The sequence below is a fragment of the Musca autumnalis genome, unplaced genomic scaffold, assembly GCF_047663935.1.
Source record: "Musca autumnalis isolate F117 unplaced genomic scaffold, ASM4766393v1 scaffold_1, whole genome shotgun sequence".
Classification (NCBI taxonomy): Eukaryota; Metazoa; Arthropoda; class Insecta; order Diptera; family Muscidae; genus Musca; species Musca autumnalis.
The window spans coordinates 88,801,945-88,823,849 of NW_027411644.1; the positions used below are offsets into that span (position 1 = coordinate 88,801,945).

The window sequence follows — 21,905 nt, forward strand, 5'->3', positions numbered from 1 at the left end:
CAATGTAGCAAGCGAAGAGGAAAAGAAAAAATGGTATTAATCTTTTTTCTTCAGTGTTCTAGAGACAATCGTTGATTAAAGACGGTAAAGTGAGTGAAGATATCAGTGTTTTGTCTTTTCTTAATGAAACTGTGGTTTTTAGTAAATTACATGTCCAATACATTTTATAATTGAATCAAAAAGATGAATGGTAATATTTTATTGGACAAGGAAGAAATTGTAATTGTAATTAATATTGGTAATTACAACAATACATTTTTCTTCAGTGTTCTAGAGACCATCGTTTATTTTGCTACAACTCGTTCAATTTTGCCTTCAAATTGTATATGTGTTATTTTCGTAGGCCCCTGAGTAGGTAAAGCGATTTTTTACAAATATCGGTTCAGATTTGGATATAGCCCCCATATATATCTTTCCCCGATTTTGCTATAACTCGGTCAAGTTTAATCGAATAGCCTGCAACCTTCTGAGATATATCGGTGTAGCTACCCAGGGGTCTAAGAAAATAACACATATTAAATTTGAAGGCCATTCGATCAAAATTGAACGAGTTGTAGCAAAATCGGGAAATGATATATGGGGGCTATATCCGAATCTGATATTTTTGATTTCTGTGCCCTCATAAGTACTTGTGCAAAAATGCATCAATCTAGGTCAACGCCTTCTATTTCTGCTCACTTTTGTATGGATGCGACAAGACTGTGCGACGTGTGCTTAGGTACGTACTACGTACCTAAAGGAATGAAACGTCATATCTTGCCAAACATCCATTTTAGTTGATCACAGTGGGATTTTTAGAGCTTTTGAGTCCGTGGGGGTTATTTTGAACGTAAATTCCCGGTCAGTTTTTTCATTCTCCTCTCATTCTCCTTTAAGTTGAAACGGTGGAAAGATAAAACTCACTAGAAATTTACTTTCAGAATAATAGTACGGTTACACTACAGTTTTTTGCCGGGTTAACCCACTTTATGAGGATTTATTGCTTAATCTGGTCAAATCTGACCAGATTTGCCATACAAAAATTAAATCCTCTCACGACTGGGTTTATTTTAAATCCGGCACAAATCCACCAAAAATACAGTGTTGTATTCGGTATTTGTGCAAAAAAATCCAACTCTACTCAAAAAGTACCAGAAGTTGCAACTGTTTTTGCAACAGAGTTTGTCGTGTTTTACACGTTTACGATTGGTCGCATGAGATTTTATGGAGTTAATAAATCTAAAGTTATTTGAAAATCATAAAATTATTTATTTTTTACATTAGACACTTTTTTAACAAAAAGTACGCTTGATACCATGATACATGTGTAAAATATACCAATATGAGCAAAGAGGGGATGATATCTCATACGAGAAATTGTAAAAGTGTAACACACGACTTTATCAGTTATTTTGTATGTATACGTAAACAAACATCAGCTGACAGTTTATATCCTCGAAAAGCTAAGTGTAACCAGCAAAGATTAACCCACTGGATCTATTAAACCCAGTGGGTTAACCTTCAATAGTGTAACCGGGGTATAACTCCCATTATGTCAGGTAGCATGGACTTGTCCACGAAAAAACTCTATCGTTGTGATCAGAATCATAAACTCCAAAGTCCATCGGATGTTATGAAAGGAGCTCTACACCATGTCGAATAATTTCAGTTGTAATTCGAAACATTTCACTTGTAATTTGAGAATTCCAATTTCGAATTATTTCATTTGTAATTTGATAATTTCATTTCATTTCATTTCACATTTATTATTTGAATTTTTTCATTTGTAATTCGAATTATTTCATTTGTAATTCGAATAGTTCCATTTGTAATTTGATTTTTATACCCTACACCACTATGTGGGGAGGGTATTATAAGTTAGTTTCGCCCAAAAAGTTTGTAACGCATCGAAATAATGGTCGTAGACCCATACTTATATATACCAAAATGAATGTCTCGACGAGCTGAGTCGATCTGGCTATGTGTGTCCGTCCGTCAGTCCATCCGTCTGTCCGTCTGTCCATCTAAACCTTGTAATCACGCTACAGGTCGCAATTTTGGGTGTTGATGAGGGTCCCGGAGGGGAAGAAGCCTATTAATTTTGGTGATGATCGGATAATATTCAGTTGTCGGAATGGGCAAAAAACATATGTGGATAAAAAGACAACGAATATCTCAGCTTCTACATGGGGTATACCAAAAGCAAGACAGTAAAAGTTGAAACTATCACCTTTCTAATGGTTTAAAGTAAGTTCTCGTAGGTGATCAAACAACGAAGATATTACAATAGTCGCAAATAAAACCCAAATTTTCATTCTTGCGATTTTAATTATAATGACGAATATCACAGCTTTGGTTGGGGACTTTCCAAAAGCAAAGCCTGACTATGAAAGTAGAAGATCCCATCTTTTACAATGATGCAACCAAGTCGGCGTGTGTGACCAACTAACAGAGATATCGCAATAGTCGGTAATACATCCCATTTTTCCATTTTTTTGGAAATCACGCTGCTGGTCGCAATTTTGATCGGATCGTCACGAAATTTTGGGTGATGATGGGGGTCCCGGAGGGGAAGAAGCCTATTGATTTGGTGATGTCGGATAATATTTAGGGATCGGAATGGGCAAAAACCTTATGTGGATAAAAAGACAACGTTTTTTTCCAAAGCGAATATCTCAGCTTCTATACGGGGTATACCAAATGAAAGTAGAAAATATCACCTTTGAAACGATGTAACGTAGGTTGTCGTAGGTGGTCACACAACGAAGATATCGCAATAGTCGCTAATAGAACCCAACTTTTCATTCTTGCGATTTTAATTATAATGACGAATATCACAGCTTTGTTGGGGACCTTCCAAAAGCAAAACCTCACTATGAAAGTAGAAGATCCCATCTTTACAATGATGCAACCAAGTCGGCGTGGATGACCAACTAACGGATATATCGCAATAGTCGGTAATACATCCCATTTTTCCATTTTTTTGGAAATCACACTACAGGTTCTCAGAGAGATAGAAGCCTATTGATTAATTATTTTGGTTCAGTTCGCCTTAAGTCATTTGGTGAAAAAAGCCAGATAGGTGAAAACTTTCGTATCTCCATTAAAGAAATGTTTTCGAGTGAAAAGATTATGCACAGGGGTAGTGGTGTAGGGTATCACATAGTCGGCCCCGTACCGACTATAACCTTTTCTCACTTGTTTTTTATTTGAAATTCCAAACAATTTCGGATTATCGAGCAAAGAAATGCGCAGCTAAAATCAATTGTAACTTTATGTTGGGTTCCCGGGCTGATACATCGATCAAGTAACTTTTGCGTCACTTCATGTTGCTGTTAGAACAACGTTATCGGGTTAAAGCTTGCCAGTTTGGCACAACGATCCTAAAATTACCTCTAGGAATAAATGCATGCCACCGCAACATTATATCTATATATTGACTTACAATCTCGAGGACAAAAAATGGGATGTTCGGCCAACGTTTTGAGATAGCCTCCATAGAACCGTACCTCCCGATTTTCGGTATTTTGAAAGTTTAAGTCACAACAACCAACTGAAATGATTGAAATTTGGTGTTTAGTCTCCGGCAGAGGTATGAAACATTCTAACAGAGAATTGTGGTTGTAAGTCCACGTTTTGATATTGCCCCCATATAACGGTACCTCCCGATTTTCGGTATTTTGAAGATTTTAGCCTCATTATCACACCGAAATTGATGATAATTGGTATTTATTCTTCGTTGGCATAAAACTTTCCCCTTGGAATTTGTCGGTATATGTCCACGCCTTCATATAGCCCCCAAAGGATGGTACCTCCCGATTTTCGGTATTTTGAAGGTTTTAGCCTCATTATCACACCGAAGTGGCTTAAAATTGTTGTTTAGTTTTCGTTGGGGGTATATAACTCTCCACCAGAAATCTGTCAGTGTAGGTCCTCGCCTTCATGTAGCCCCCATGGAACCGTACCTACCGATTTCGGTATTTTCTAGGTTGTACCCTCAATATCCACCCGAAATGTCTGAAATTTGGTGTTCAGTCTTCATATTTTTTGTGGGCTTATTGAATACATCGAACTGCTGTCTTCAAAGATGAGAATTTTTCTTTTTTACTGATTAGTAGTCAAAAACGGCCAATTTTTGTAAAAAATCTAATGTTGACTTTGGCTGTTCACCATTTTTTTACTATATAGCTCTGCGTTTTGCGTGTGCGTTCAAAAATACAAAAACAAAATACATGTATTTGTTGTTGTTTTCAATTTGAAATACATGTATTTTGTTTTTGTATTTTTGAACGCACATGCAACACGCAGAGCTATAGGTTTCGCCCTTAGGAAGATAATAAGCCCACAAAAATATATGATGATCGGTCCATTCGTTATCGAGCTTTAGTGGACACAGCAAAACATTTATATTAAAAGGATGTAACTCCCTAATGAGGTGGTCACTGAAAAAGATAAATAACATGTTCGTCTGCAAACCTCTACAGCTGGCACATTTATACATTTGAAGTATGTATTCACTTTTCACAACTCAAACAGCAAATAATTGGTCTGTCCAGAACTGCAAGAATCTACTAATTTTTACTATTTTTCGATAACATAATGGAAAAAATGTTATCGTAGTAAAAAATAGTAGCTTCTTGCAGGTTCTGGAACATATACACTTTTATACAATTTTTACCCACTCCACTAATTTTCAAATTTGGTTCACAAAATCGATGTACTAAGTACTACGGACTTGGGTACCTGCAAACACTATAAGATCACTATTTACTTCTAAACAAAAGTAAATCCAAGTTTATTACATCCAAAGCAACTTTAAAAAATTATTTTAAAACGATAAATTACTTTAAATATAAAAATATTGGAGCATAATAAAAGTTATTAATTTTAGTAAAAAAAGGACAAAAATGCATATTTCCAACAATTATCGGGTGTGAACCTTCACATGAACAAAACTACTTGACAAATCAATACCATAATTCAAATTCCTTCAAATTGAAATGTTTACTATCAATTCTCATCAATAAATTTGTATTCCGAAGTATTTGGTTTTGACTATTTTTGGCCACGGTCGTGATACTGTGCGATCATCTGTATGGGTTTTGTAAGCCGCACAGCACGACAACGGCGCTACACGCCATCTTCACACATATTTGTCGAGGATTCAACCGGAGCAAGCTGTATGATATAACAGTGATGGTGGCACTAGAGCAGGTATCGACACTAATACAAACGCATTGTTTGCGGTCTCACTCATACGACTCTCTCTCGCTCTCTCCACAAACAGTGTGTGCGTTAATGCATTGCTAAAATTAAAAATTATTGAAACAAGCGACAGCAGAACCTTCTTCATTGACTTCTGAACGAAGACTGAGTGGTGGTTGGTCTGTTGTTATTCCCATCAAGGGCACGTGTGCCCCTTTTTGCCGGATGCTGCACTAGAGTCTAGTGACTAGACTATCAGGTTTTTGATAGTCTAGTGTTGTTGTAACAGTGTTTATTATTGTATGTTTGTGTGTTCATTCTTCTGCTCAATCTGGCACTGGGTCCATCTCCAGTTCCAGCAAAGTGTATGTTTCGATGGGCCCATGCCGTATGCTGGGCAGATGGTTTGAACGGTGCGATCGATCTTTGCCCAATAAGAATTTAGGCGACTGCAATATCCTGAGCTTAGTTGAGCCAAAACTACTCTGGTTTGTCGTAGCAGCTGATGCTCCTAAGCTGCGATAGATGGGGGATGTACTCCGAGGACTTCATTCACACTATATTTGCTTACGGCCTTAGCAACTGCGTCCTTGTGAATGCTAATTAAACCTGATTGATATGCCTGTTGATCTAGGGGTTCTCTCCTGTATCGTTGGACCTCTTCCTCTAAAGCGTGAATATCCTTCTTGATGTGCTTGGGTGTGTCTGACCGACCCTCACGATAACACCCGAACAAATACTGTCACGAAAGCATCTCATTGTGTTGTTATTCTGGAAGAATCTTTACCTCCTCACGTAGATGGTCCACTGATTACATGAGGAGGCACCATGTTGCTGTTCTCATGGCGGCATTCTGACAAGTTTGAATCTTTCCCCACTGCGTATCACATAATCCCGGGGACCTAATCGACCTAACGCGTTATATGTGGTCAACAAGGTTTCTTTATCAGCACCTTGATGACCTTGTTCCTACTTCTTAGTTTGTGGTCGTAATTCTGCCATCGACCACGAGACGGCAGCGGTCTTTCATACCGGACTGACCCGAAACCATAGTGTTTCGGCCAGCGGCTGCCAGCGGGTTTCTATGCTGCTACAACAACAACGACATTCAACTCTCTTCTATACTGCGTCGTCCATGTGATGAACAGAGTGGACGCAGATTTAGTGGCGGATGTCTGCATATTCCTCGCGTAATAAGATCGGTTAAATAGGAGTTCAGTCTCTCACAGATGTCATCAGGGTAGGTATGTATCTCACGTTACGATCTCGATGCCCTCTGGAAGTGGCGGAATACAGGAGAAGTAGAGGTTAAACAGTTCCGGAGATATCCCTGTTTCACTTTAGGGGGTTTAGACTTCTTGTTCCTGAATTCCACGTACGACTGGCGTCCACACATATATAGTAACATGGGGCGCCTTCGCCATGTTTTTGTTCAAAATGTTCTCATATCGACATCATTAAAGTTTTTCCAAATATTTTTTTTGGTAAGAATATTAGCATATCTTGACTATAAGTTTTGAGATATAAATGATTATAATTTTGTTTTTAAAATATTATTTTTCAGAATTTACAAAATGTCTAAAAAGTGGCGAAGCCTCCCCACCCATGGGGTAGCTTCGCCATCGACATAGGACATATATCAACGGACTCTAAAACTGGCATTTACCATACTTCCTCCCCAAATATCAACATTATGCATAAAAGGAACATGTTTTCTATTTAATAATCAAAAATGATTCTAAAATTTAAAAAAAGAAACATATTTTAGCCGTTAATTGAAGTAGGTACCTTGAATTTAGGCATAAAAACGAAAATTTTGCCAAATTAGATAGGTTTAGCACAATATTTTATTTCAACTTCATATTATAGTGCGGTATATCAATAGCATAAACAATTTAAGTTAAACCTGACATATTTCTCACATTAACCCACTACACCCCTAACATGGCGTAGCCGCCCCACCCCCTACATAGTTCATATTATTAATATATTGACATTTATAATTACTTTTATCATGCAAATTATTTGGTTTTATATTCTTCAGTGGTTGTCTATTAACGGTATAAAATATAATTTTGATATCACAAAAGGTATACAAGATATCACAAAATATACCTACCATGAATATTTTTCGCAATACCCAAAAAACATGAAACCGCGTGCATCAGCAGTCATATATTTGATAGAAATGCCAATTATTGTGAGATGAAAGATCTTCGTTAAACTCACAATTTTCCCTTTAACGGCATTTCTCTAGCAGTTATAGTTATCAAGAAAATCGGCGCTGGCGAAGGCGCCCCAGTGGCGAAGCCGCCCCATGTTACCATAATTGATTATCCAACGTGTCCAACTTGATCGGATGGTAGTCTGCTCAATGCTGCTAAAACGGCGTGGAGTACCTGATAGTACCACAATACCACAGTACCATTGCCCACAATTCTTTTATTCCGCCTCCAATGTTGCAACAATTCCTCTAATTATGGTAGGGGCATCCTCATTGACTGCGAAACCTTCAAAAGTAAGCTAACGTTGAACTTATAAACTGCAGTATACGTTAATCTATTGTATCTCGACAGTTCCACACTCGACTGCTTCCCCTTACGTTCTACGAGCGGGTCATTAGAGCCTGGCTCAAGCGAGTTAGGTCTTTATTGAACAGGCGGAAATCTAGTCCTCCACCTCCATTTCTGGTGCGATCCTTCCTCAGTGTGTTGACCCCATCACATCGCTGCCTGCCTTTGCATGATGACAACTAGGTTTTTTTTGTCGGCAGCCCACATGCTGTCGGCCAGCAACTTGAGAACCTTGTTCCTACTTCTGCTGTGGCTTGAGCGGACGAATTAAACATCCTACCGAAGGTTACATCCAATATGATGGGGGTAGTTAGTGGTCGGAATCTGGACCAATATGATCAAGAGTTAGTTGGAGTTTGCAAGGTTTTTTGAAGCATTTGGTCCATTTTCTAAGGAAATTTTACAGAAGCACCCTTTCTTCCAGAAACGGTCTACAGAAGCACCATTTCTTCCAGAAAGGGTCTATAGGAGCACCCCTTTCTTCCAGGAAGGGGTCTATAAAAGCACCCTGTCTTCCAGAAAGGGTCTATAGAAGCACCCTTTCTTCCAGAAAGGGTCTATAGAAGCACCTTTTCTTCCAGAAAGAGTCTACAGAAGCACCTTCTCTTCCAGAAAGAGTCTACAGTAGCACCATTTCTTCCAGAAAGGGTCTACAAAAGCATCCTGTTTTCAAGAAAGGGTCTACAGAAGCACCTCTTCTTCCAGAAAGGATCTACAAAAGCATCCTGTCTTTAAGAAAGGGTCTACAGAAGCACCATTTCTTCCAGAAAGGATCTACAAAAACATCCTGTCTTCAAGAAAGGCTCTACAGAATCACCCTTTCTTCCAGAAAGGGTCTATAGGAGCACCCCCTTCTTCCAGAAAGGGTCTGTAGGAGCACCACTTTCTTCCAGAAAGGGTCTATAGAAGCACCCTTTCTTCCAGAAAGGGTCTGTAGGAGCACCACTTTCTTCCAGAAAGGGTATATAGAAGCACCCTTTCTTCCAGAAAGGGTCTATAGAAGCACCCTTTCTTTCAGAAAGGGTCTATAGGAGCACCCCTTTCTTCCAGAAAGGGTCTATAGAAGCATCCTTTCCTCCAGAAAGGGTTTATAGAAGCAGTCTTTCTTTCAGAGCGAACATTTCTTAAATAGATTATAAAAACACAGAAGTTTAAATCATTTATTTTTTTATTTGTAATTAAAATTAATTTATTTGGTATACAATAGGTTCAGTATGTTTTTATTTTACAAATTCTATAATTTTTTTCTTTATAGTTTAATTAATTAAAATTTATATTTAAAATATTTACCTAACTAACAATACGCAAATAGTAATAATTTGTTTAAAATTGTTTTTTTGTACACTTAAACTTAATAATAATGTCTAATTTAATTTATAAATAGTTTGCGGGGGAAGAAAGACAAATTCTTCTTTAAATTTTTGTTTTGTTGAGAAAGAAATAAAAACATGATTGACTAAAAACGTTTTATTAATTTAAGTTTTTTTGTTTAAAATTTAAAAATAAATTCTCGTGAAAATAAATTACAAAAAAAAAAAAAAAAAAAAACAGAAAAAAGAAACGTACACAATTTACAGAACAAAAAGAGGGAGAACTATACGATTCGCAGTCGTAAAAGGTCTTAACATTGAAATGAGCTAAAAAAGTAATTAATAAAAATAATTACTTTTTTAGCAAAATATATATTTTATATTTATAGAGGAGGAAGTTTAAAAAGGATATTTTTTTTTAAATTAAAGGACATCTTTTTTACGCTTCCTTAAAATCTTAAATTGTTTTTTAACTTAAACTAAATAGAAACTATTATTTTTATTTTTAAAGATATACACAAAATGTTTTAATAGTTTTCTGGTCACTCTGCCTTGGAGTCACCACCCTGGTGACCAGGTGACGATGTTGTGGAATTGGGATTTTCACTTGTTGCTGTTGTTGTGGTATTTGATATTTTGTTATCCGTTGTTGCCGTTGTTGTTGGGTTCTTGTGTATATTTTCCATTTCAATGTCGGAACAATTGTCGGAATTCGACAGAGCCGAATCCATGGAGGTGACTGTCATATTAACCTGTTTATCACTGCTATCTTGTGGCAGCAATGGTTTCTCCGCAGCACTGCTTTCCACATCTAGGGGATTGTCTTTTAATTGATTTTGTATCACAAAACTGTTGCTATTGATGTCTTCAATGGCCTTGCGGAGCTGTGAAAGAAAAAAAAAATAATAGGGACATTTTTTAATTGATGTATAAAAAATACAGAATTTTAAAATGTAAAATGTTTAATTTATTTGTTAAACCCTCAGCCTTTGATATGATCAAAAATATGCTTTATCGGACTAACGGTATTGTACCCCCAAGTATGTTTGGATGAAATCTGTTTCATACAATTTTGACTCGATTTAGCCTTGTTCGTTTGTCCGTCTGCTTGGCGGGTGCGCACTATAACTTTCGAACGAATCTACCGATTTATATATCGTTCGCATATGGACTATGTAGCTCCACTGCTTCGAATACCTCCCATACAAAGTGTAGTTTAAGTCGTATTAGAACTTCTTTCTGCAAGTTGTCTTCGAGACCCCTATTATGACGGCATATTTTTCGATATTATACTCCCTGACTCAAAAGCTCTGCCGCCACCAAATGAAATTGCGTTTGACCAATCCCGCCGGATGGACTCGGAGGAATCTTTGACCAGGGATTGTCTCCTCAACAATTATGTATTTGTGTTCGTATATTTTTTCACCATGGCAGCGGCAACATATCCCGGAATGCCTGCTCCGAGCTCTTTCGGTCCGTGCCGGGATAGAGAAGAAAACCGACGTGGAATCTGTTCCGTTAGCTAGAATCGCATCCATCACATGTCAACATTAGTGAGATGTAATGGATGTAGGGAATGGGTGCATTTCCGGGGCTGCTCTGTTCTTAGCCGACTCCACGAATACTGCGTGTGAGTTTTTTGCTGCTTGCTGTACCAGATCATCTCCCGGCGTATCTCAAATTTCGTCGTCGGAAAATGAGACATCCACCGCAGTCTTCCCAACAACAACAAAACCAGCAGCTAACACCATATGATGATGTTCAGCGCCCCGAAAATGCATCTTTCTGCAATTCAGTTGCAATAGTCTCCGCAGCAAAGTCAACGAAATTATAGACTTTATGATTGCCGCAATCCTGGAAACAAAGTTCTCTCTCACCAGTAACTTGGAACGCGACAATGGTTACAACGTTTTGGGAAAAGATTGTACAAGAAGCGGAGGAGAAGGACTTGCCTTCCCTATACATACCAATCTGTCCAGCCCTTGACTCTAGTGGATAGCAGTAAAGTGTGGGACTGCTGAATTAGATGCGCTTTATGTGTACATACCGCCGATAAATAGTTGTGCCATGCATGTATACCCGCCAGTACTTGGCTTTTGGGGGGCAATAAACGCGCCTGGTGCAATCATAAGCTTTGGCATTTCGCTGAACTTTTCTGAGCCATGTAAAATCACTGCTTCCCTCAGGACATCGGTTAGCTGAGAGAATTTTGCGGGACATCAACAGCTGCGCGCTACATACTTGGTGGTCGAATAAGATTAGAATTATACCAAAATCCCCAGCATAGGCGGAGGGACTACTAAATGAGTCTGATGAGCTTCGTTACGAACCCTGAAGACCTAAGAGTTAAGTAACACACTCTTGAAGTCAACAGGCTAATAGGAGAGCATAACCGGAAAAAGTGGCTAGACCACCTGAAGCCATATAACATTGATACAGGAAGAGGAGTGTACTAAGCCGTATAAAAGCCCTCTCAGCCCAGGACGTTAAACTTGGTCCTGCTGCTGAAGCCAGGTAATGATGCGAGCAGAGTCGATCGAAGATTCTAGAGGCACTACTCTTCTCCATGATGAAGCACTCTTGTGCTTTAATCCAGTGTGAAGCCATTTCTTGGATCGTGTTCAAATTTTGAAAACGGGTTAGTCATTATACCCTCAGCATTTATGCTAACACTTTCATACGGGCAAAATTTTCCTCATCGAAATAATGGTTTTAGACCCCAAGTATGTTTGGACGAAACCCATTTCAGACAATTTGAAGTTGATTTAGCCATGTGCGTCCGTCTGTCTGGCTGGAGCGCACAATAACTGTCGAACGGATCAACCGATTCGGTCCAAAATTTGGCCTTCATCATATTTTGGCCAAACTTAGTTTAAGTTCTTCCGGAACCTCCCTCACAAAAGTTCAAAAGTGTTCGGAAAATATGTGCGCACGATAACTCCTGAAGGGAGTAACCGATTTGGTCCATACTTTGCACATCGTAAAATTTCTAGCAGACTTAGATGAGGTTTCAATATTGACTCAATCGGTCCACTCCTTCGGGTACTTTCCACACAAAATTTCGGAATAGTTCGGTTTAGGGCCTGCTCTCGAGTCGCTTTGATTTTTATTGTAGCAACTTGTATTCGCTGCTCCTCATACGACAGTACAAGTTTCATCAGGGGCAAGTCCATACCTTCTGAGAAGATATCCTGAAATGTGCAAAAAAAAACCCTACGACACCGTGTGTAATGGTTGAAGCGCAAGATAACTCTCGAACGGATCAGCCGATTCGGTCCAAAATTTGGCCTTCGTAATATTTTGTACAAACTTAGTTTAAGTTCGAAGATGGGTTATATCGGTCCACTCCTTCAGGTACCTCCCCCACAAAAGTTCAAAAATGTTCGGAAAAATTGTGCGCACGTTTACTTTAAAGAGAGTGCCCGATTTGGTTTATACTTTACATACATATCTTAATATAACTACCAGATATGGGTCAGGTTCGAATATGGACTATATTTGTCCACTCCTTCGGGTACCTCTCACACAAAATTTTGGATAAGTTCACTTTGAGACCTGCTCTCGAATCACTTTGATCTTTGTTGAAGCATCTTGCTTTCGCTGCCTCCATTACGACGGTGAAAGGTTTTTCAGGCAAATCCATACTTCTTGAGAAAATAGCCCGAAAAACCCTATGACACCGTGTGTAGTGGCTTGAGAGCACGATAACACTCGAACTGATCAAGCGATTTGGTTCAAAATTTGTCCTTCATTATATTTTGTCTAAAAATAGTTTAAGTTCGAACATAAGCCATATCGGTCCCCTCCTTCAGGTACTTCGCCCATAAAAGATCAAAAGTGGAATCCCGGATTCTTTCGTACCGGACTGACCCGAAACCATAGTTTAAGCGGCTTCCAACCCAGCATCAAATCTATGCTTCTACGTAGGCTTCTATGCTGCTACAACAACAAATGTTGAACACTTTTCTCTAAAATTGTTCGCACGATAACTCTAGAAGGCAGTAACCGCTTTGATCTATATGACACCATGTGTATATGGCCTTCATAATATTTTGTCCAAAATTAGTTTCAGCTCGAAGATGGGAAATACCGGTCCACAACTTCTGGTATTTCCCCCAAATATTAAAAAAATGTCACTAAAATGTTATGCACGATATCTCTTGAACGGGTCAACCAATTTGATCCAAACTTTGGATCTCCTAATATTTTGTCTAAATTTAGTTTAACTTCTAAAATGGTCCATAATGGTCCTCTCCTTAGCGTACCTTCCCCACAAAAGTTCAACATTTCTGTCTAAGTGCAGTTTATGGTCTGTTCGAAGATCCTTTGGGAATGCATACCCATGCTGTTACGTAGTGATCTTGTGTTTTCCGCGGACAAGTCCATTCTTCCTGGCATACTGGTCCAAAAGTTAAACGATGACCCATATCTATCGAAAAGATATGACTCCCAAAATAAGATCCACTTCCATAATAGACTACATCGATCCATTTCTTTAAGTACCTCCTCCGCAATATATTTAACTTTAATCCCAATCCACTATTTTGTCGGCATGTTCAAATGTCCAAAAAGGATCAAAAATTGTGAAAAGACCCTAAATACATTCGATTTGTCCGTGGATGAAAGTTTCAATTCACATAGGCTGAGGATATGTATATCTCTGTCGGCAAAGCCGACTGATACTTTTTTACTTGTTGTGATTATAATTTTTTTGCTAGGGGAAGTCAATACTGCCTGAGATATGGCCCCGAAAAGTCCCAGTATTTAGGATCACTCCTACGTACACCACTCCGTCTAAAGTTTTTATTTGTCCTTGTGGTATTTTCGCAACGCTATAATTTTATTTTCCATAGTTCCCTCGATAATGGCCCAAATGTTCTTAAAAACCCACCAAAGTGGTATTATTGCAATATAAGAAGGATTATTATTTTTGTTGATGTAGGCTATTGTTGTTGTAACAGATTATGATATGTTTCTGTTCAAGCTGGCTCTAACTCTATCTCCAGGTCTAGGAATGTGTACGCTTTGATGGGTTGTAACCACAAACCTACTGGAGTTAGTTGAGTATATTTGACTGGTCAATCGAAAATGTGCAGTGTGTCGTGCGGGGCTTACTGCATCCTGGGCAGATGTTTTGCATGGTATCATAAATCCAAGGAATTGAGACGAGTGCATAGTCCCGAAACTAGTTGAGAAAAAAGTACTCTGGTTTATTGTGGCAGCTGACGTTCTTCAGCTGTGATAGATGGGGAATGTACTCCGAGGACTGCTTCAATGATAGTTGTTCGTGGCATCTGCGACTCCATCTGTGTGAATACTATTCAAACCTATTTGATAGGCTAACTGATCAAAGGGTTTCCCCTTAACGATTTCAATGCCGTCGGTAAGGCGTGGAATTACATAAAAGTTGAAGTCAAAGAGTTCCGGAGATATCACCCCATCTTTGAGAACTCCCTTTTTCACTCTGAGTGGCGTCGACTTCTTGTTCCTGAATTCCACGTACGACTTGCGTCCATACATACAATTCATTATCCAACGTTTCAAGCTTGGTCGGAGGGTAGTCTGCTCGATGTCCTCCAACAGTGTGGAGAGCTTAACAAAGCCATTTGTTAAGTCGAGCCCCACAACACTGTTAGAGCGTACAGCTTGATGTAATTGAATCCTCGTCTAATATGTGTGGAGATGGCATGCAGCGCTATTGTAGTGATGTGCTGCTTACGGAACTTATGCTGACGCAAATGTAGGGCTATATCTTAAGCTAGGGAGAAATAAAGTCTCAAGAATCTTTGTTAAGGGTGACAAATGCAAAATCGGTCAGTACAATTCAGCTTTGTTGGCATACTTGTCTGGCCTTCACTAGAGAGACCATCTTGCCCCTTTTCCAGATTTCGGGGCACTATGTGCGTGTCTAGTGACATGTTGAGAACTTTGGTGAGATACTCAACTTACGGCTCATCTAACTGTTTCAGCATAATCATGAAGATTCCGTTAGAACCCAACCCAATGGATCATTTAGCGTTCCTAATGCTATTTGCAACACCATCCATTGTAAATTGTGGTGGTTCCTTCTAGGTAGGAAGAACTCTAATGCGACTTAATACTATTCTCTTCGCCCGCAGGGTGCTCGACAAATTGTCGGTTGAAATAACTTGCCAACTCGCCAAACGTGACGGAGGTCCTATCTTCGAGAGTCCACAATCAAATTTTTCCGACTCCAGTGTTGCAACTCTTGAGATGATTTAACCGCTTTTTCCGTTTATGCTCAACGACCATCCTATTCCCTTCCAGTGTCAGCTCTCTGCCACTGATGTTGGGAGCGTAACATCGCAAAAGTGAATAAGGTCCTATTTTTCTTCATACCAGGGTTCGAGGGTGACTTAACTGTTGCATACAATTCACTTGTTCCGGCTACAATGTTGCCACTCTTCAGATAATTTAGCCACATGTTCCGTTTTTGCTCACCCACCAACCTGTTAACTTCCAGTGTCAGCTCCCTGGGGTTGGCCTGACGAAGCTTATCACGCTCATTTGGTACTTCTGCTGCCTCTGTTGGGACATTTGGTATCATCTCGGATATTCGATCCACCGCTATATGGCGAGCGACTGCAGCAGTAATGATGTCTCGGAATGTTCTTTCTGCTACCCGAACATCAGAAGGGTTGGGCAGATCTCTGAAGCGGTGATTAGTGAACTCTCTGGAAGTAGGGCATTTAGCTTTCCCATTATTGATGAAAGTGGGGCGTACAAAGTTGATGAAATCGGGCTGTCTGCTAATGGAGACAATTATTGGGAGATTGTCAGACACAAGATAAATGACGGATTGCCAGGTGACGTCATTTGGCAGACCAGGTGATACGATGGGTTATGTTTAGCAAACTGTATCATTCTCTGTTAATTGTATTAGGGGCGAGCTCATTGGCCGTGCAAAAGGTGGAGCTGTCAATCTGCTCAGCCAGTGTTATAGCCCTCTGGCAAGGCAACAAATCATGATGATTATTAAAGTCCCTTAACAGAACAGTCGGTTATGACCTTCCAAAAGCGGACTAATGTAGGGTCTATAACATGGAGTACAGCTATTTATTGGCAAAATGTATTCATCGAACAACTCTACTTGGGCAGTTCCACCACAGAGGACAATGTTGAAAATGTAAGCGGTATAAAAATGCCTTAGACGAGAGCTGCAAATTTGTGTTGGTTTTGTTGTAACATCATATAATATAATCTGACATTACCCACACCTGACTGCTACCAACATCCAGTCCATGTACGGACCATTAGAGTCAGGCTGAAGTGAAATAGTTCTGTACTGAACAGAATGTTGCAACAGGAAAGCTAATCCCTCATCTGCATTTCTGGTGCGATGCTTCCTCAAAACGTGATAACCATCACAACGTTATCACAACTTATGATGATCAATAAAGCCCCCTAAGACCAATCGATTATGACCTTCCAAAAGCAGGTTAATATTGGGCCTATAATCTGGAGATCAGATATTAATAGGTGGACACGTTAAGTAACTCTACTACCATACATTCTATATACGGGTCATTAGAGCCAGGTTCCAGTGAGATAGGTTTGTATTGACCATACTTGTAGAACAGGAAAGCAGGGAGACTAGTTTTCCTGTTGCACCCTCGCTTCTTGTACGATTCTCCCTTAGTACGTTGTTGCGATGAATGCTGGCTGATCTCCCAGTACGGCAGCTGTTGTTGGACTTTTCCTACACTCCCGTGACATTGATATATTTCTCATAAAGTCCACTATCCACTATTTCCTCGATCTTACCTCGAAGTCTATTGCTCCTGTTGGCGGGAGAGTCTCGTATTTTAATGATGATGAAGAAGGTGATGCACTGGGTGCTGTGCAACATAGTCCCTGTCGAAGTTTCTCACATGGGCGCAACCAGAGCAATCTCTCAGATGTACCCACTCCCAAAATCTATTGCATCTCACTGAAGCTTAAGTGTGTTGCATGCGGATGTGACAAACCGAGCATATCCATATTGGTTCTAGGTTTTTCTCCTTCCCGGCACAAACCAAAAGAATCCGAATCCGGCATTCCGGGAAATGTTGCTCCCAACACAGAAAAACCCACCGCCGTGGGATTGCGTGTAGACTGGGTCTACCAGTGGAATATTTAGGTCCACTGTTTAGGCTACCTACCGCACAAACGCCCATACTTGCCTTCAACTTTTGAACATTTCGATGTTAACATTTAATGATTTCCTTTGCTACTCAAAGTGGACTTTAATCGGCTTCGTAGTCGGCTTTATTGCTTACCTAAACAACTCAAAAACCGCGGAAGGGACCGGGAATACTTCTTTAATATCAATGACAACTCCATGATTCAATGACATGGTCATATCCCGGAGTCCGAACTGCGTGTCTTAAGACCCCATTTGTACCCCCTGCCTTCGGTGGCGCCCAATTGTTAAATGATAAGGAACCTACTTTTTGTAGCCGGCATGCCATTGGCCCAAGGTGGCGCCCAATTGTTAAATGACATGGAACCTATTTTTTATCGCTATCTCCGAGAAGTTTTTAATTGCTGCAATTCTCAAGAAATGTTGGGACATTTTCACCACCGCTGAAAATGTGATATTGTCGGTCTGGGAATCTAATCTGGACAATCAGCATGCACAGCGGGTGTGCATGCCATTGGCCCATGGTGGCGCCCAATTGTTAAATGATGAGGAACCTACTTTTTATCGCCGAGTCCGAACGGCGTGTCTTAAGACCCCATTTGTAGATAAGTTTTTCATTGCTGAAATACTCAAGATATGTCGGGATATTTTCGCCACCTCTAAAAATATGATGTTGTCTGAGATGGGAATCGCATCCGGATATTCAACATGCTCGGCGGGTGTGCATGCCATTGGTCCACAGTGGCGCCCAATTGTTTAATTCTACTAATACAATTTTTAAATCTCAAACAAATTTTTCACTTACCTCCTTTAGGCCGACCACACCAACGAGACGGCCAATTTTTGTGACATAGGCGTGGTTAATGCCCACCATTGAGAAGAGTGAATGTACTTTGAGTATAGAGGTTCTTTCGACCAGCTGGAAGGGACTTGGATCAATATTGACTTGGGCCTTTTCTAAATCAATGGGTTTTTGCATCTCCTCCATTTCCCATTTCTTTTGGTCCTCGGGTGACATGTCAATGACACGTTCTCGGGGCTAAAGAAAAACACAAATAAAGGAAAAATATTAAAAATCATGAAATCGTAAAAAGTTTGGGAAATAACGGGGGTTATTCTAAGCGTAAATTCTCCGTGAGTTTTTTCACTCTCCCCTTTTAGTTGAGAGACAAAACTCACTGGAAGTTTTCTTTCAGAACAACACCCCTCAAATAATTTTCAATAAAATTTAGCCATCACCACATACCAATTGGACACTTTTGACCTTTTTGATACTTCCTTTATAGGACTATACAAATGGTGGGATTATATAAGTTGTGATTGTATTTACATGTGTATAGATTAAGAGAGAGAGCGAGATAGCGAAAAGAAGAAAAGAAAAAAATATATAAAATTCTTGATTAAATAGTTGATAGACCAAAACCATTAGACCAAAAGGTTAGTATGAACAAAGTTCCTTAAATCCAGGAACTTTTACATTAAATCTAGGAACACATACTTACAAGGGCGTCTTTGTGATTTGCTTGCAAGGTCTCAGTTAATTGAGAATCCTTTTCATCAATATTCTGAGAGAGCATGCAGAGTTCGAAAAAAGTTATGAAACCATAGATTACAAAAAATCCTCAAACCTCCTTGCTTACCTTATTTTCTCCAGAATCTTGCTCAGCCTTTTCACCAGATTCTGAGATGTTATTTTTATTATTACCCTCCACCTCTCCCGTTTCTTTATTTTGTTCCCCACCTTCTTTTTGTGTTTCGGATTTTGGTTTCAATTCTGCCGATTTTTTCAATAACATTTTGAAATTGTCATGCTTTTTCAATATTGATTTAATTGTGGGTTTATTCACTTTATTCTGTTTGGTATTCTCTTCCGTAATCCTATCAAAATCGGCCTCGTTAAGACCATGATAGTAGTGATCTTTACATTTTTCCGAATTTTTCAATATCGATGGTAGTGGTTTCATATCGGGCTGGTGTATGGGTTTACCTTTGCGACGGCCATAGGAGGGATAATCATTGATAATTGTCGTATTGCTTAGACCAATAACAAATGGCTGAGATTTTTTAAGTCTTGGTGGTGTACCGGGTGGTACTTGCTTGCAAATAGTTTTTCAAACATTTTTTAATTGAAATTTCTAAATTTGGGGAATTTGGAGAGTCAGGTGGATTAGGGAATGAATATGGCGACTAGAGGAGAGAGGGTGAGAGATGAAAGTAGATAGAAGACTTTTTAAGGTCTTTAATAGTAGACAGATTACCAGAGAAATGCGTTAGTAGCTGATTTTGCCACTCGTGAGCCACTTGCTAAAAACAAGTGTAAGTGTGGCTTGCCACTCTCAAAAACAAGTGTAAGTATGGCTTGCCACTTTCAAAAATAAGTATAAGTGTTGCTTTTCACTCTAAAAATAAGTATAAGTATGGCTAGCCACTCAAAATTAAGTTATTTTAAAATTGATATTTTTAGACACTTGGGTATGTTTTGCCAAGTAGTTTTGTGTACTGAATAATATTTTCTCTTTTACCTGGTTGCTCATCGCCCATTAAGCGTTGATTTCAACCCTTGTAATTCAACCGATTGTCTCATGCTCTCCGAGAGAGTGAGAGCAAAGATCATTTTCAAAGATCTTGTAAAAGCAAAGCAAAACCATACACAAATGAAACAAATGCAAATAACATTACAATTGTTTATTGTTTGTAGTGTTGTGTGTGCTTCCACTTGTTGAGCCACTTGGCAAACCATCACAACACTTGAGAGTTTTGTATATAAAATACGATGGACACGTATTTTACTCCTTACGCACAAGCAACGGTCTTGAGCGTCGTAAGTATTTTTGTGGTGGTGGAAAAAAATTGTGTGTGCTCAAGTGGCTTATTGATTTTCTCTGCAGAATACCTTTTAAGGTCTTTCCTAATAGACATTAAGGTCTTCTTTAGTAGACAGAGGGACATTTAAGGTTTTCTATGGTAGGCAGAATGCCTTTTAAGGACCTTTTAGAGTCTTCCCTAGTAGACAGAAAAACTTTTAAGGTCTTCCATAGTCGACAGAATACACTGTGCAACACGAAAATTATTAACCATATTCTGACACCGCAGTGTGATAGAACACCAAAAATGAGAAGACACGTGTCTCGCCGTTTTTCCCTATCTCATCAACTTTCGCGGCTATAGGCCTCCAAAGGTTTGAGGCTTTGATGAAGAAAGGGTCATTTAGTCAGGACTATATCTTCCAAACCGTTAAGAAATTTGAATTTATCTCAGAGGCAAAGTTGTAGCTCTTGTCATAAAGAACAAAAATTGTGAACACATTTAATCCATCAAGCTTCATCTACAAGGTCAAAATAGCCATCGTCAAATTTCTTTTAAAATTTTTTCTCAAGTTTTGTTATACAGCTTTCAAACCGATCAAAATTGAAGCAAACAACCAACTAGAAAAATTTACCTTAGATCTTAGTAAACAACTTTCTAGAACATACGAACTCTGTAGAAAAGGTTCTTAATGGTAAAATAGCAAATCAAATGCGATGTTTATCCTCTTTTCTCGGTCCCTGCTCCATAGATACTAAACCGTTCAAAATTCAAGAAAACAATGGACCACAATAATTTAGCAAAGGCATCAATAAACAACTTTCTGGAATATGCGAAATGTCTATGAACGGTTCTTAATGGTAAAAATAGCAAAAATCTTTTGAAAATATCCAATTTTTATACTTTTTCTCCGACTCTGGCCCAAAGATACGCAACCGCCCAAAAATTAAGGATACAGTCAACCACAAAAATGTGTCTAAGATTTCAATAAACAACTTTTTAGAACATATGAGGATTCTAGGAATGATTCTTAGGGCTGAAATTCACGAACAATTAAATTTTTTTAACATTCCCCCTGCTCAGGTTTGGAAATAACAAACTGTTAAAAACTCAAGAAAATTTGAAAGGTTTGTTGTTTACGGACCTGAACTGGAAAGAATGATCTAAAATAATCTAATTTTGAGCTTGAAGAATCGTTCCTAGAATCATCATTTCTTCTAGAAATTTGTTTGTTGAAATCTATAGCACATTTTTGTAGTTGGGAGGTTGCGTTGTTGTTGGGCGGTTGCGTATCTTTGGACCAGAGTCGGAGAAAAAAGTATAAAAATTGGATATTTTCAAAAGATTTTTGCTATTTTTACCATTAAGAACCGTTCATAGATATTTCACATATTCCAGAAAGTTGTTTAATGAAGCCTTTGCTACACTATTGTGGTTGATTGTTTTCTTGAATTTTGAACGGTTTATATCTATGGAGCAGAAGCCGAGAAAAGAGGATAAAAATCGCAATTGCTTTGCTATTTTGACCATTAAGACCTGTTCCTTGAAGGTTCGTATATTCTAGAAAGATGTTAATTGAGATCTGAGGTACATTTTTGAAGTTGGTTGTTTGCTTCAAATTTGATCGGTTTGATAGCTGTATAACAAAACTTGAGAAAATTTTTAAAAGAAATTTGACCATGGCGATTTTTACCTTGCAGATGAAGTTTGATGGGTTATATGTGTTCACAATTTTTGTTCTTGAAGACAAGAGCTACAACTTTGCCTCTGAGATAAATTCAAATTTCCTAACGGTTTGGAAGATATAGTCCTGACTAAATGACCGTTTTTACATCAAAGCATCAAACTTTTGGAGGCCTATAACCGCGAAAGTTGATGAGATCGGGAAAA

At 38.9% G+C, this 21,905-nt stretch overlaps 1 protein-coding gene across 16 annotated transcripts in view; it reads right to left on the bottom strand.

Annotated features, from left to right (window-relative positions):
• Window positions 1–8,907: 8,907 nt before the first annotated feature.
• ClC-a (chloride channel protein 2) overlaps window positions 8,908–21,905 on the bottom strand; it is a 194,018-nt gene continuing 181,020 nt past the window's right edge. For 8 of the 16 annotated variants that reach the window (XM_073984464.1, XM_073984456.1, XM_073984481.1 and 5 more), the window contains 5 exons: window positions 18,851–19,306; window positions 18,713–18,775; window positions 18,457–18,498; window positions 18,016–18,249; window positions 8,908–9,951 (listed from right to left, as the gene is read on the bottom strand). In XM_073984464.1, the coding sequence (XP_073840565.1) occupies window positions 9,610–9,951; window positions 18,016–18,249; window positions 18,457–18,498; window positions 18,713–18,775; window positions 18,851–19,306 (1,137 nt within the window). In that variant the 3' untranslated portion in view covers window positions 8,908–9,609. The remainder of the gene's footprint in view (window positions 9,952–18,015; window positions 18,250–18,456; window positions 18,499–18,712; window positions 18,776–18,850; window positions 19,307–21,905) is intronic. The other 8 variants (XM_073984558.1, XM_073984547.1, XM_073984569.1 and 5 more) reach the window with 2 other exon arrangements.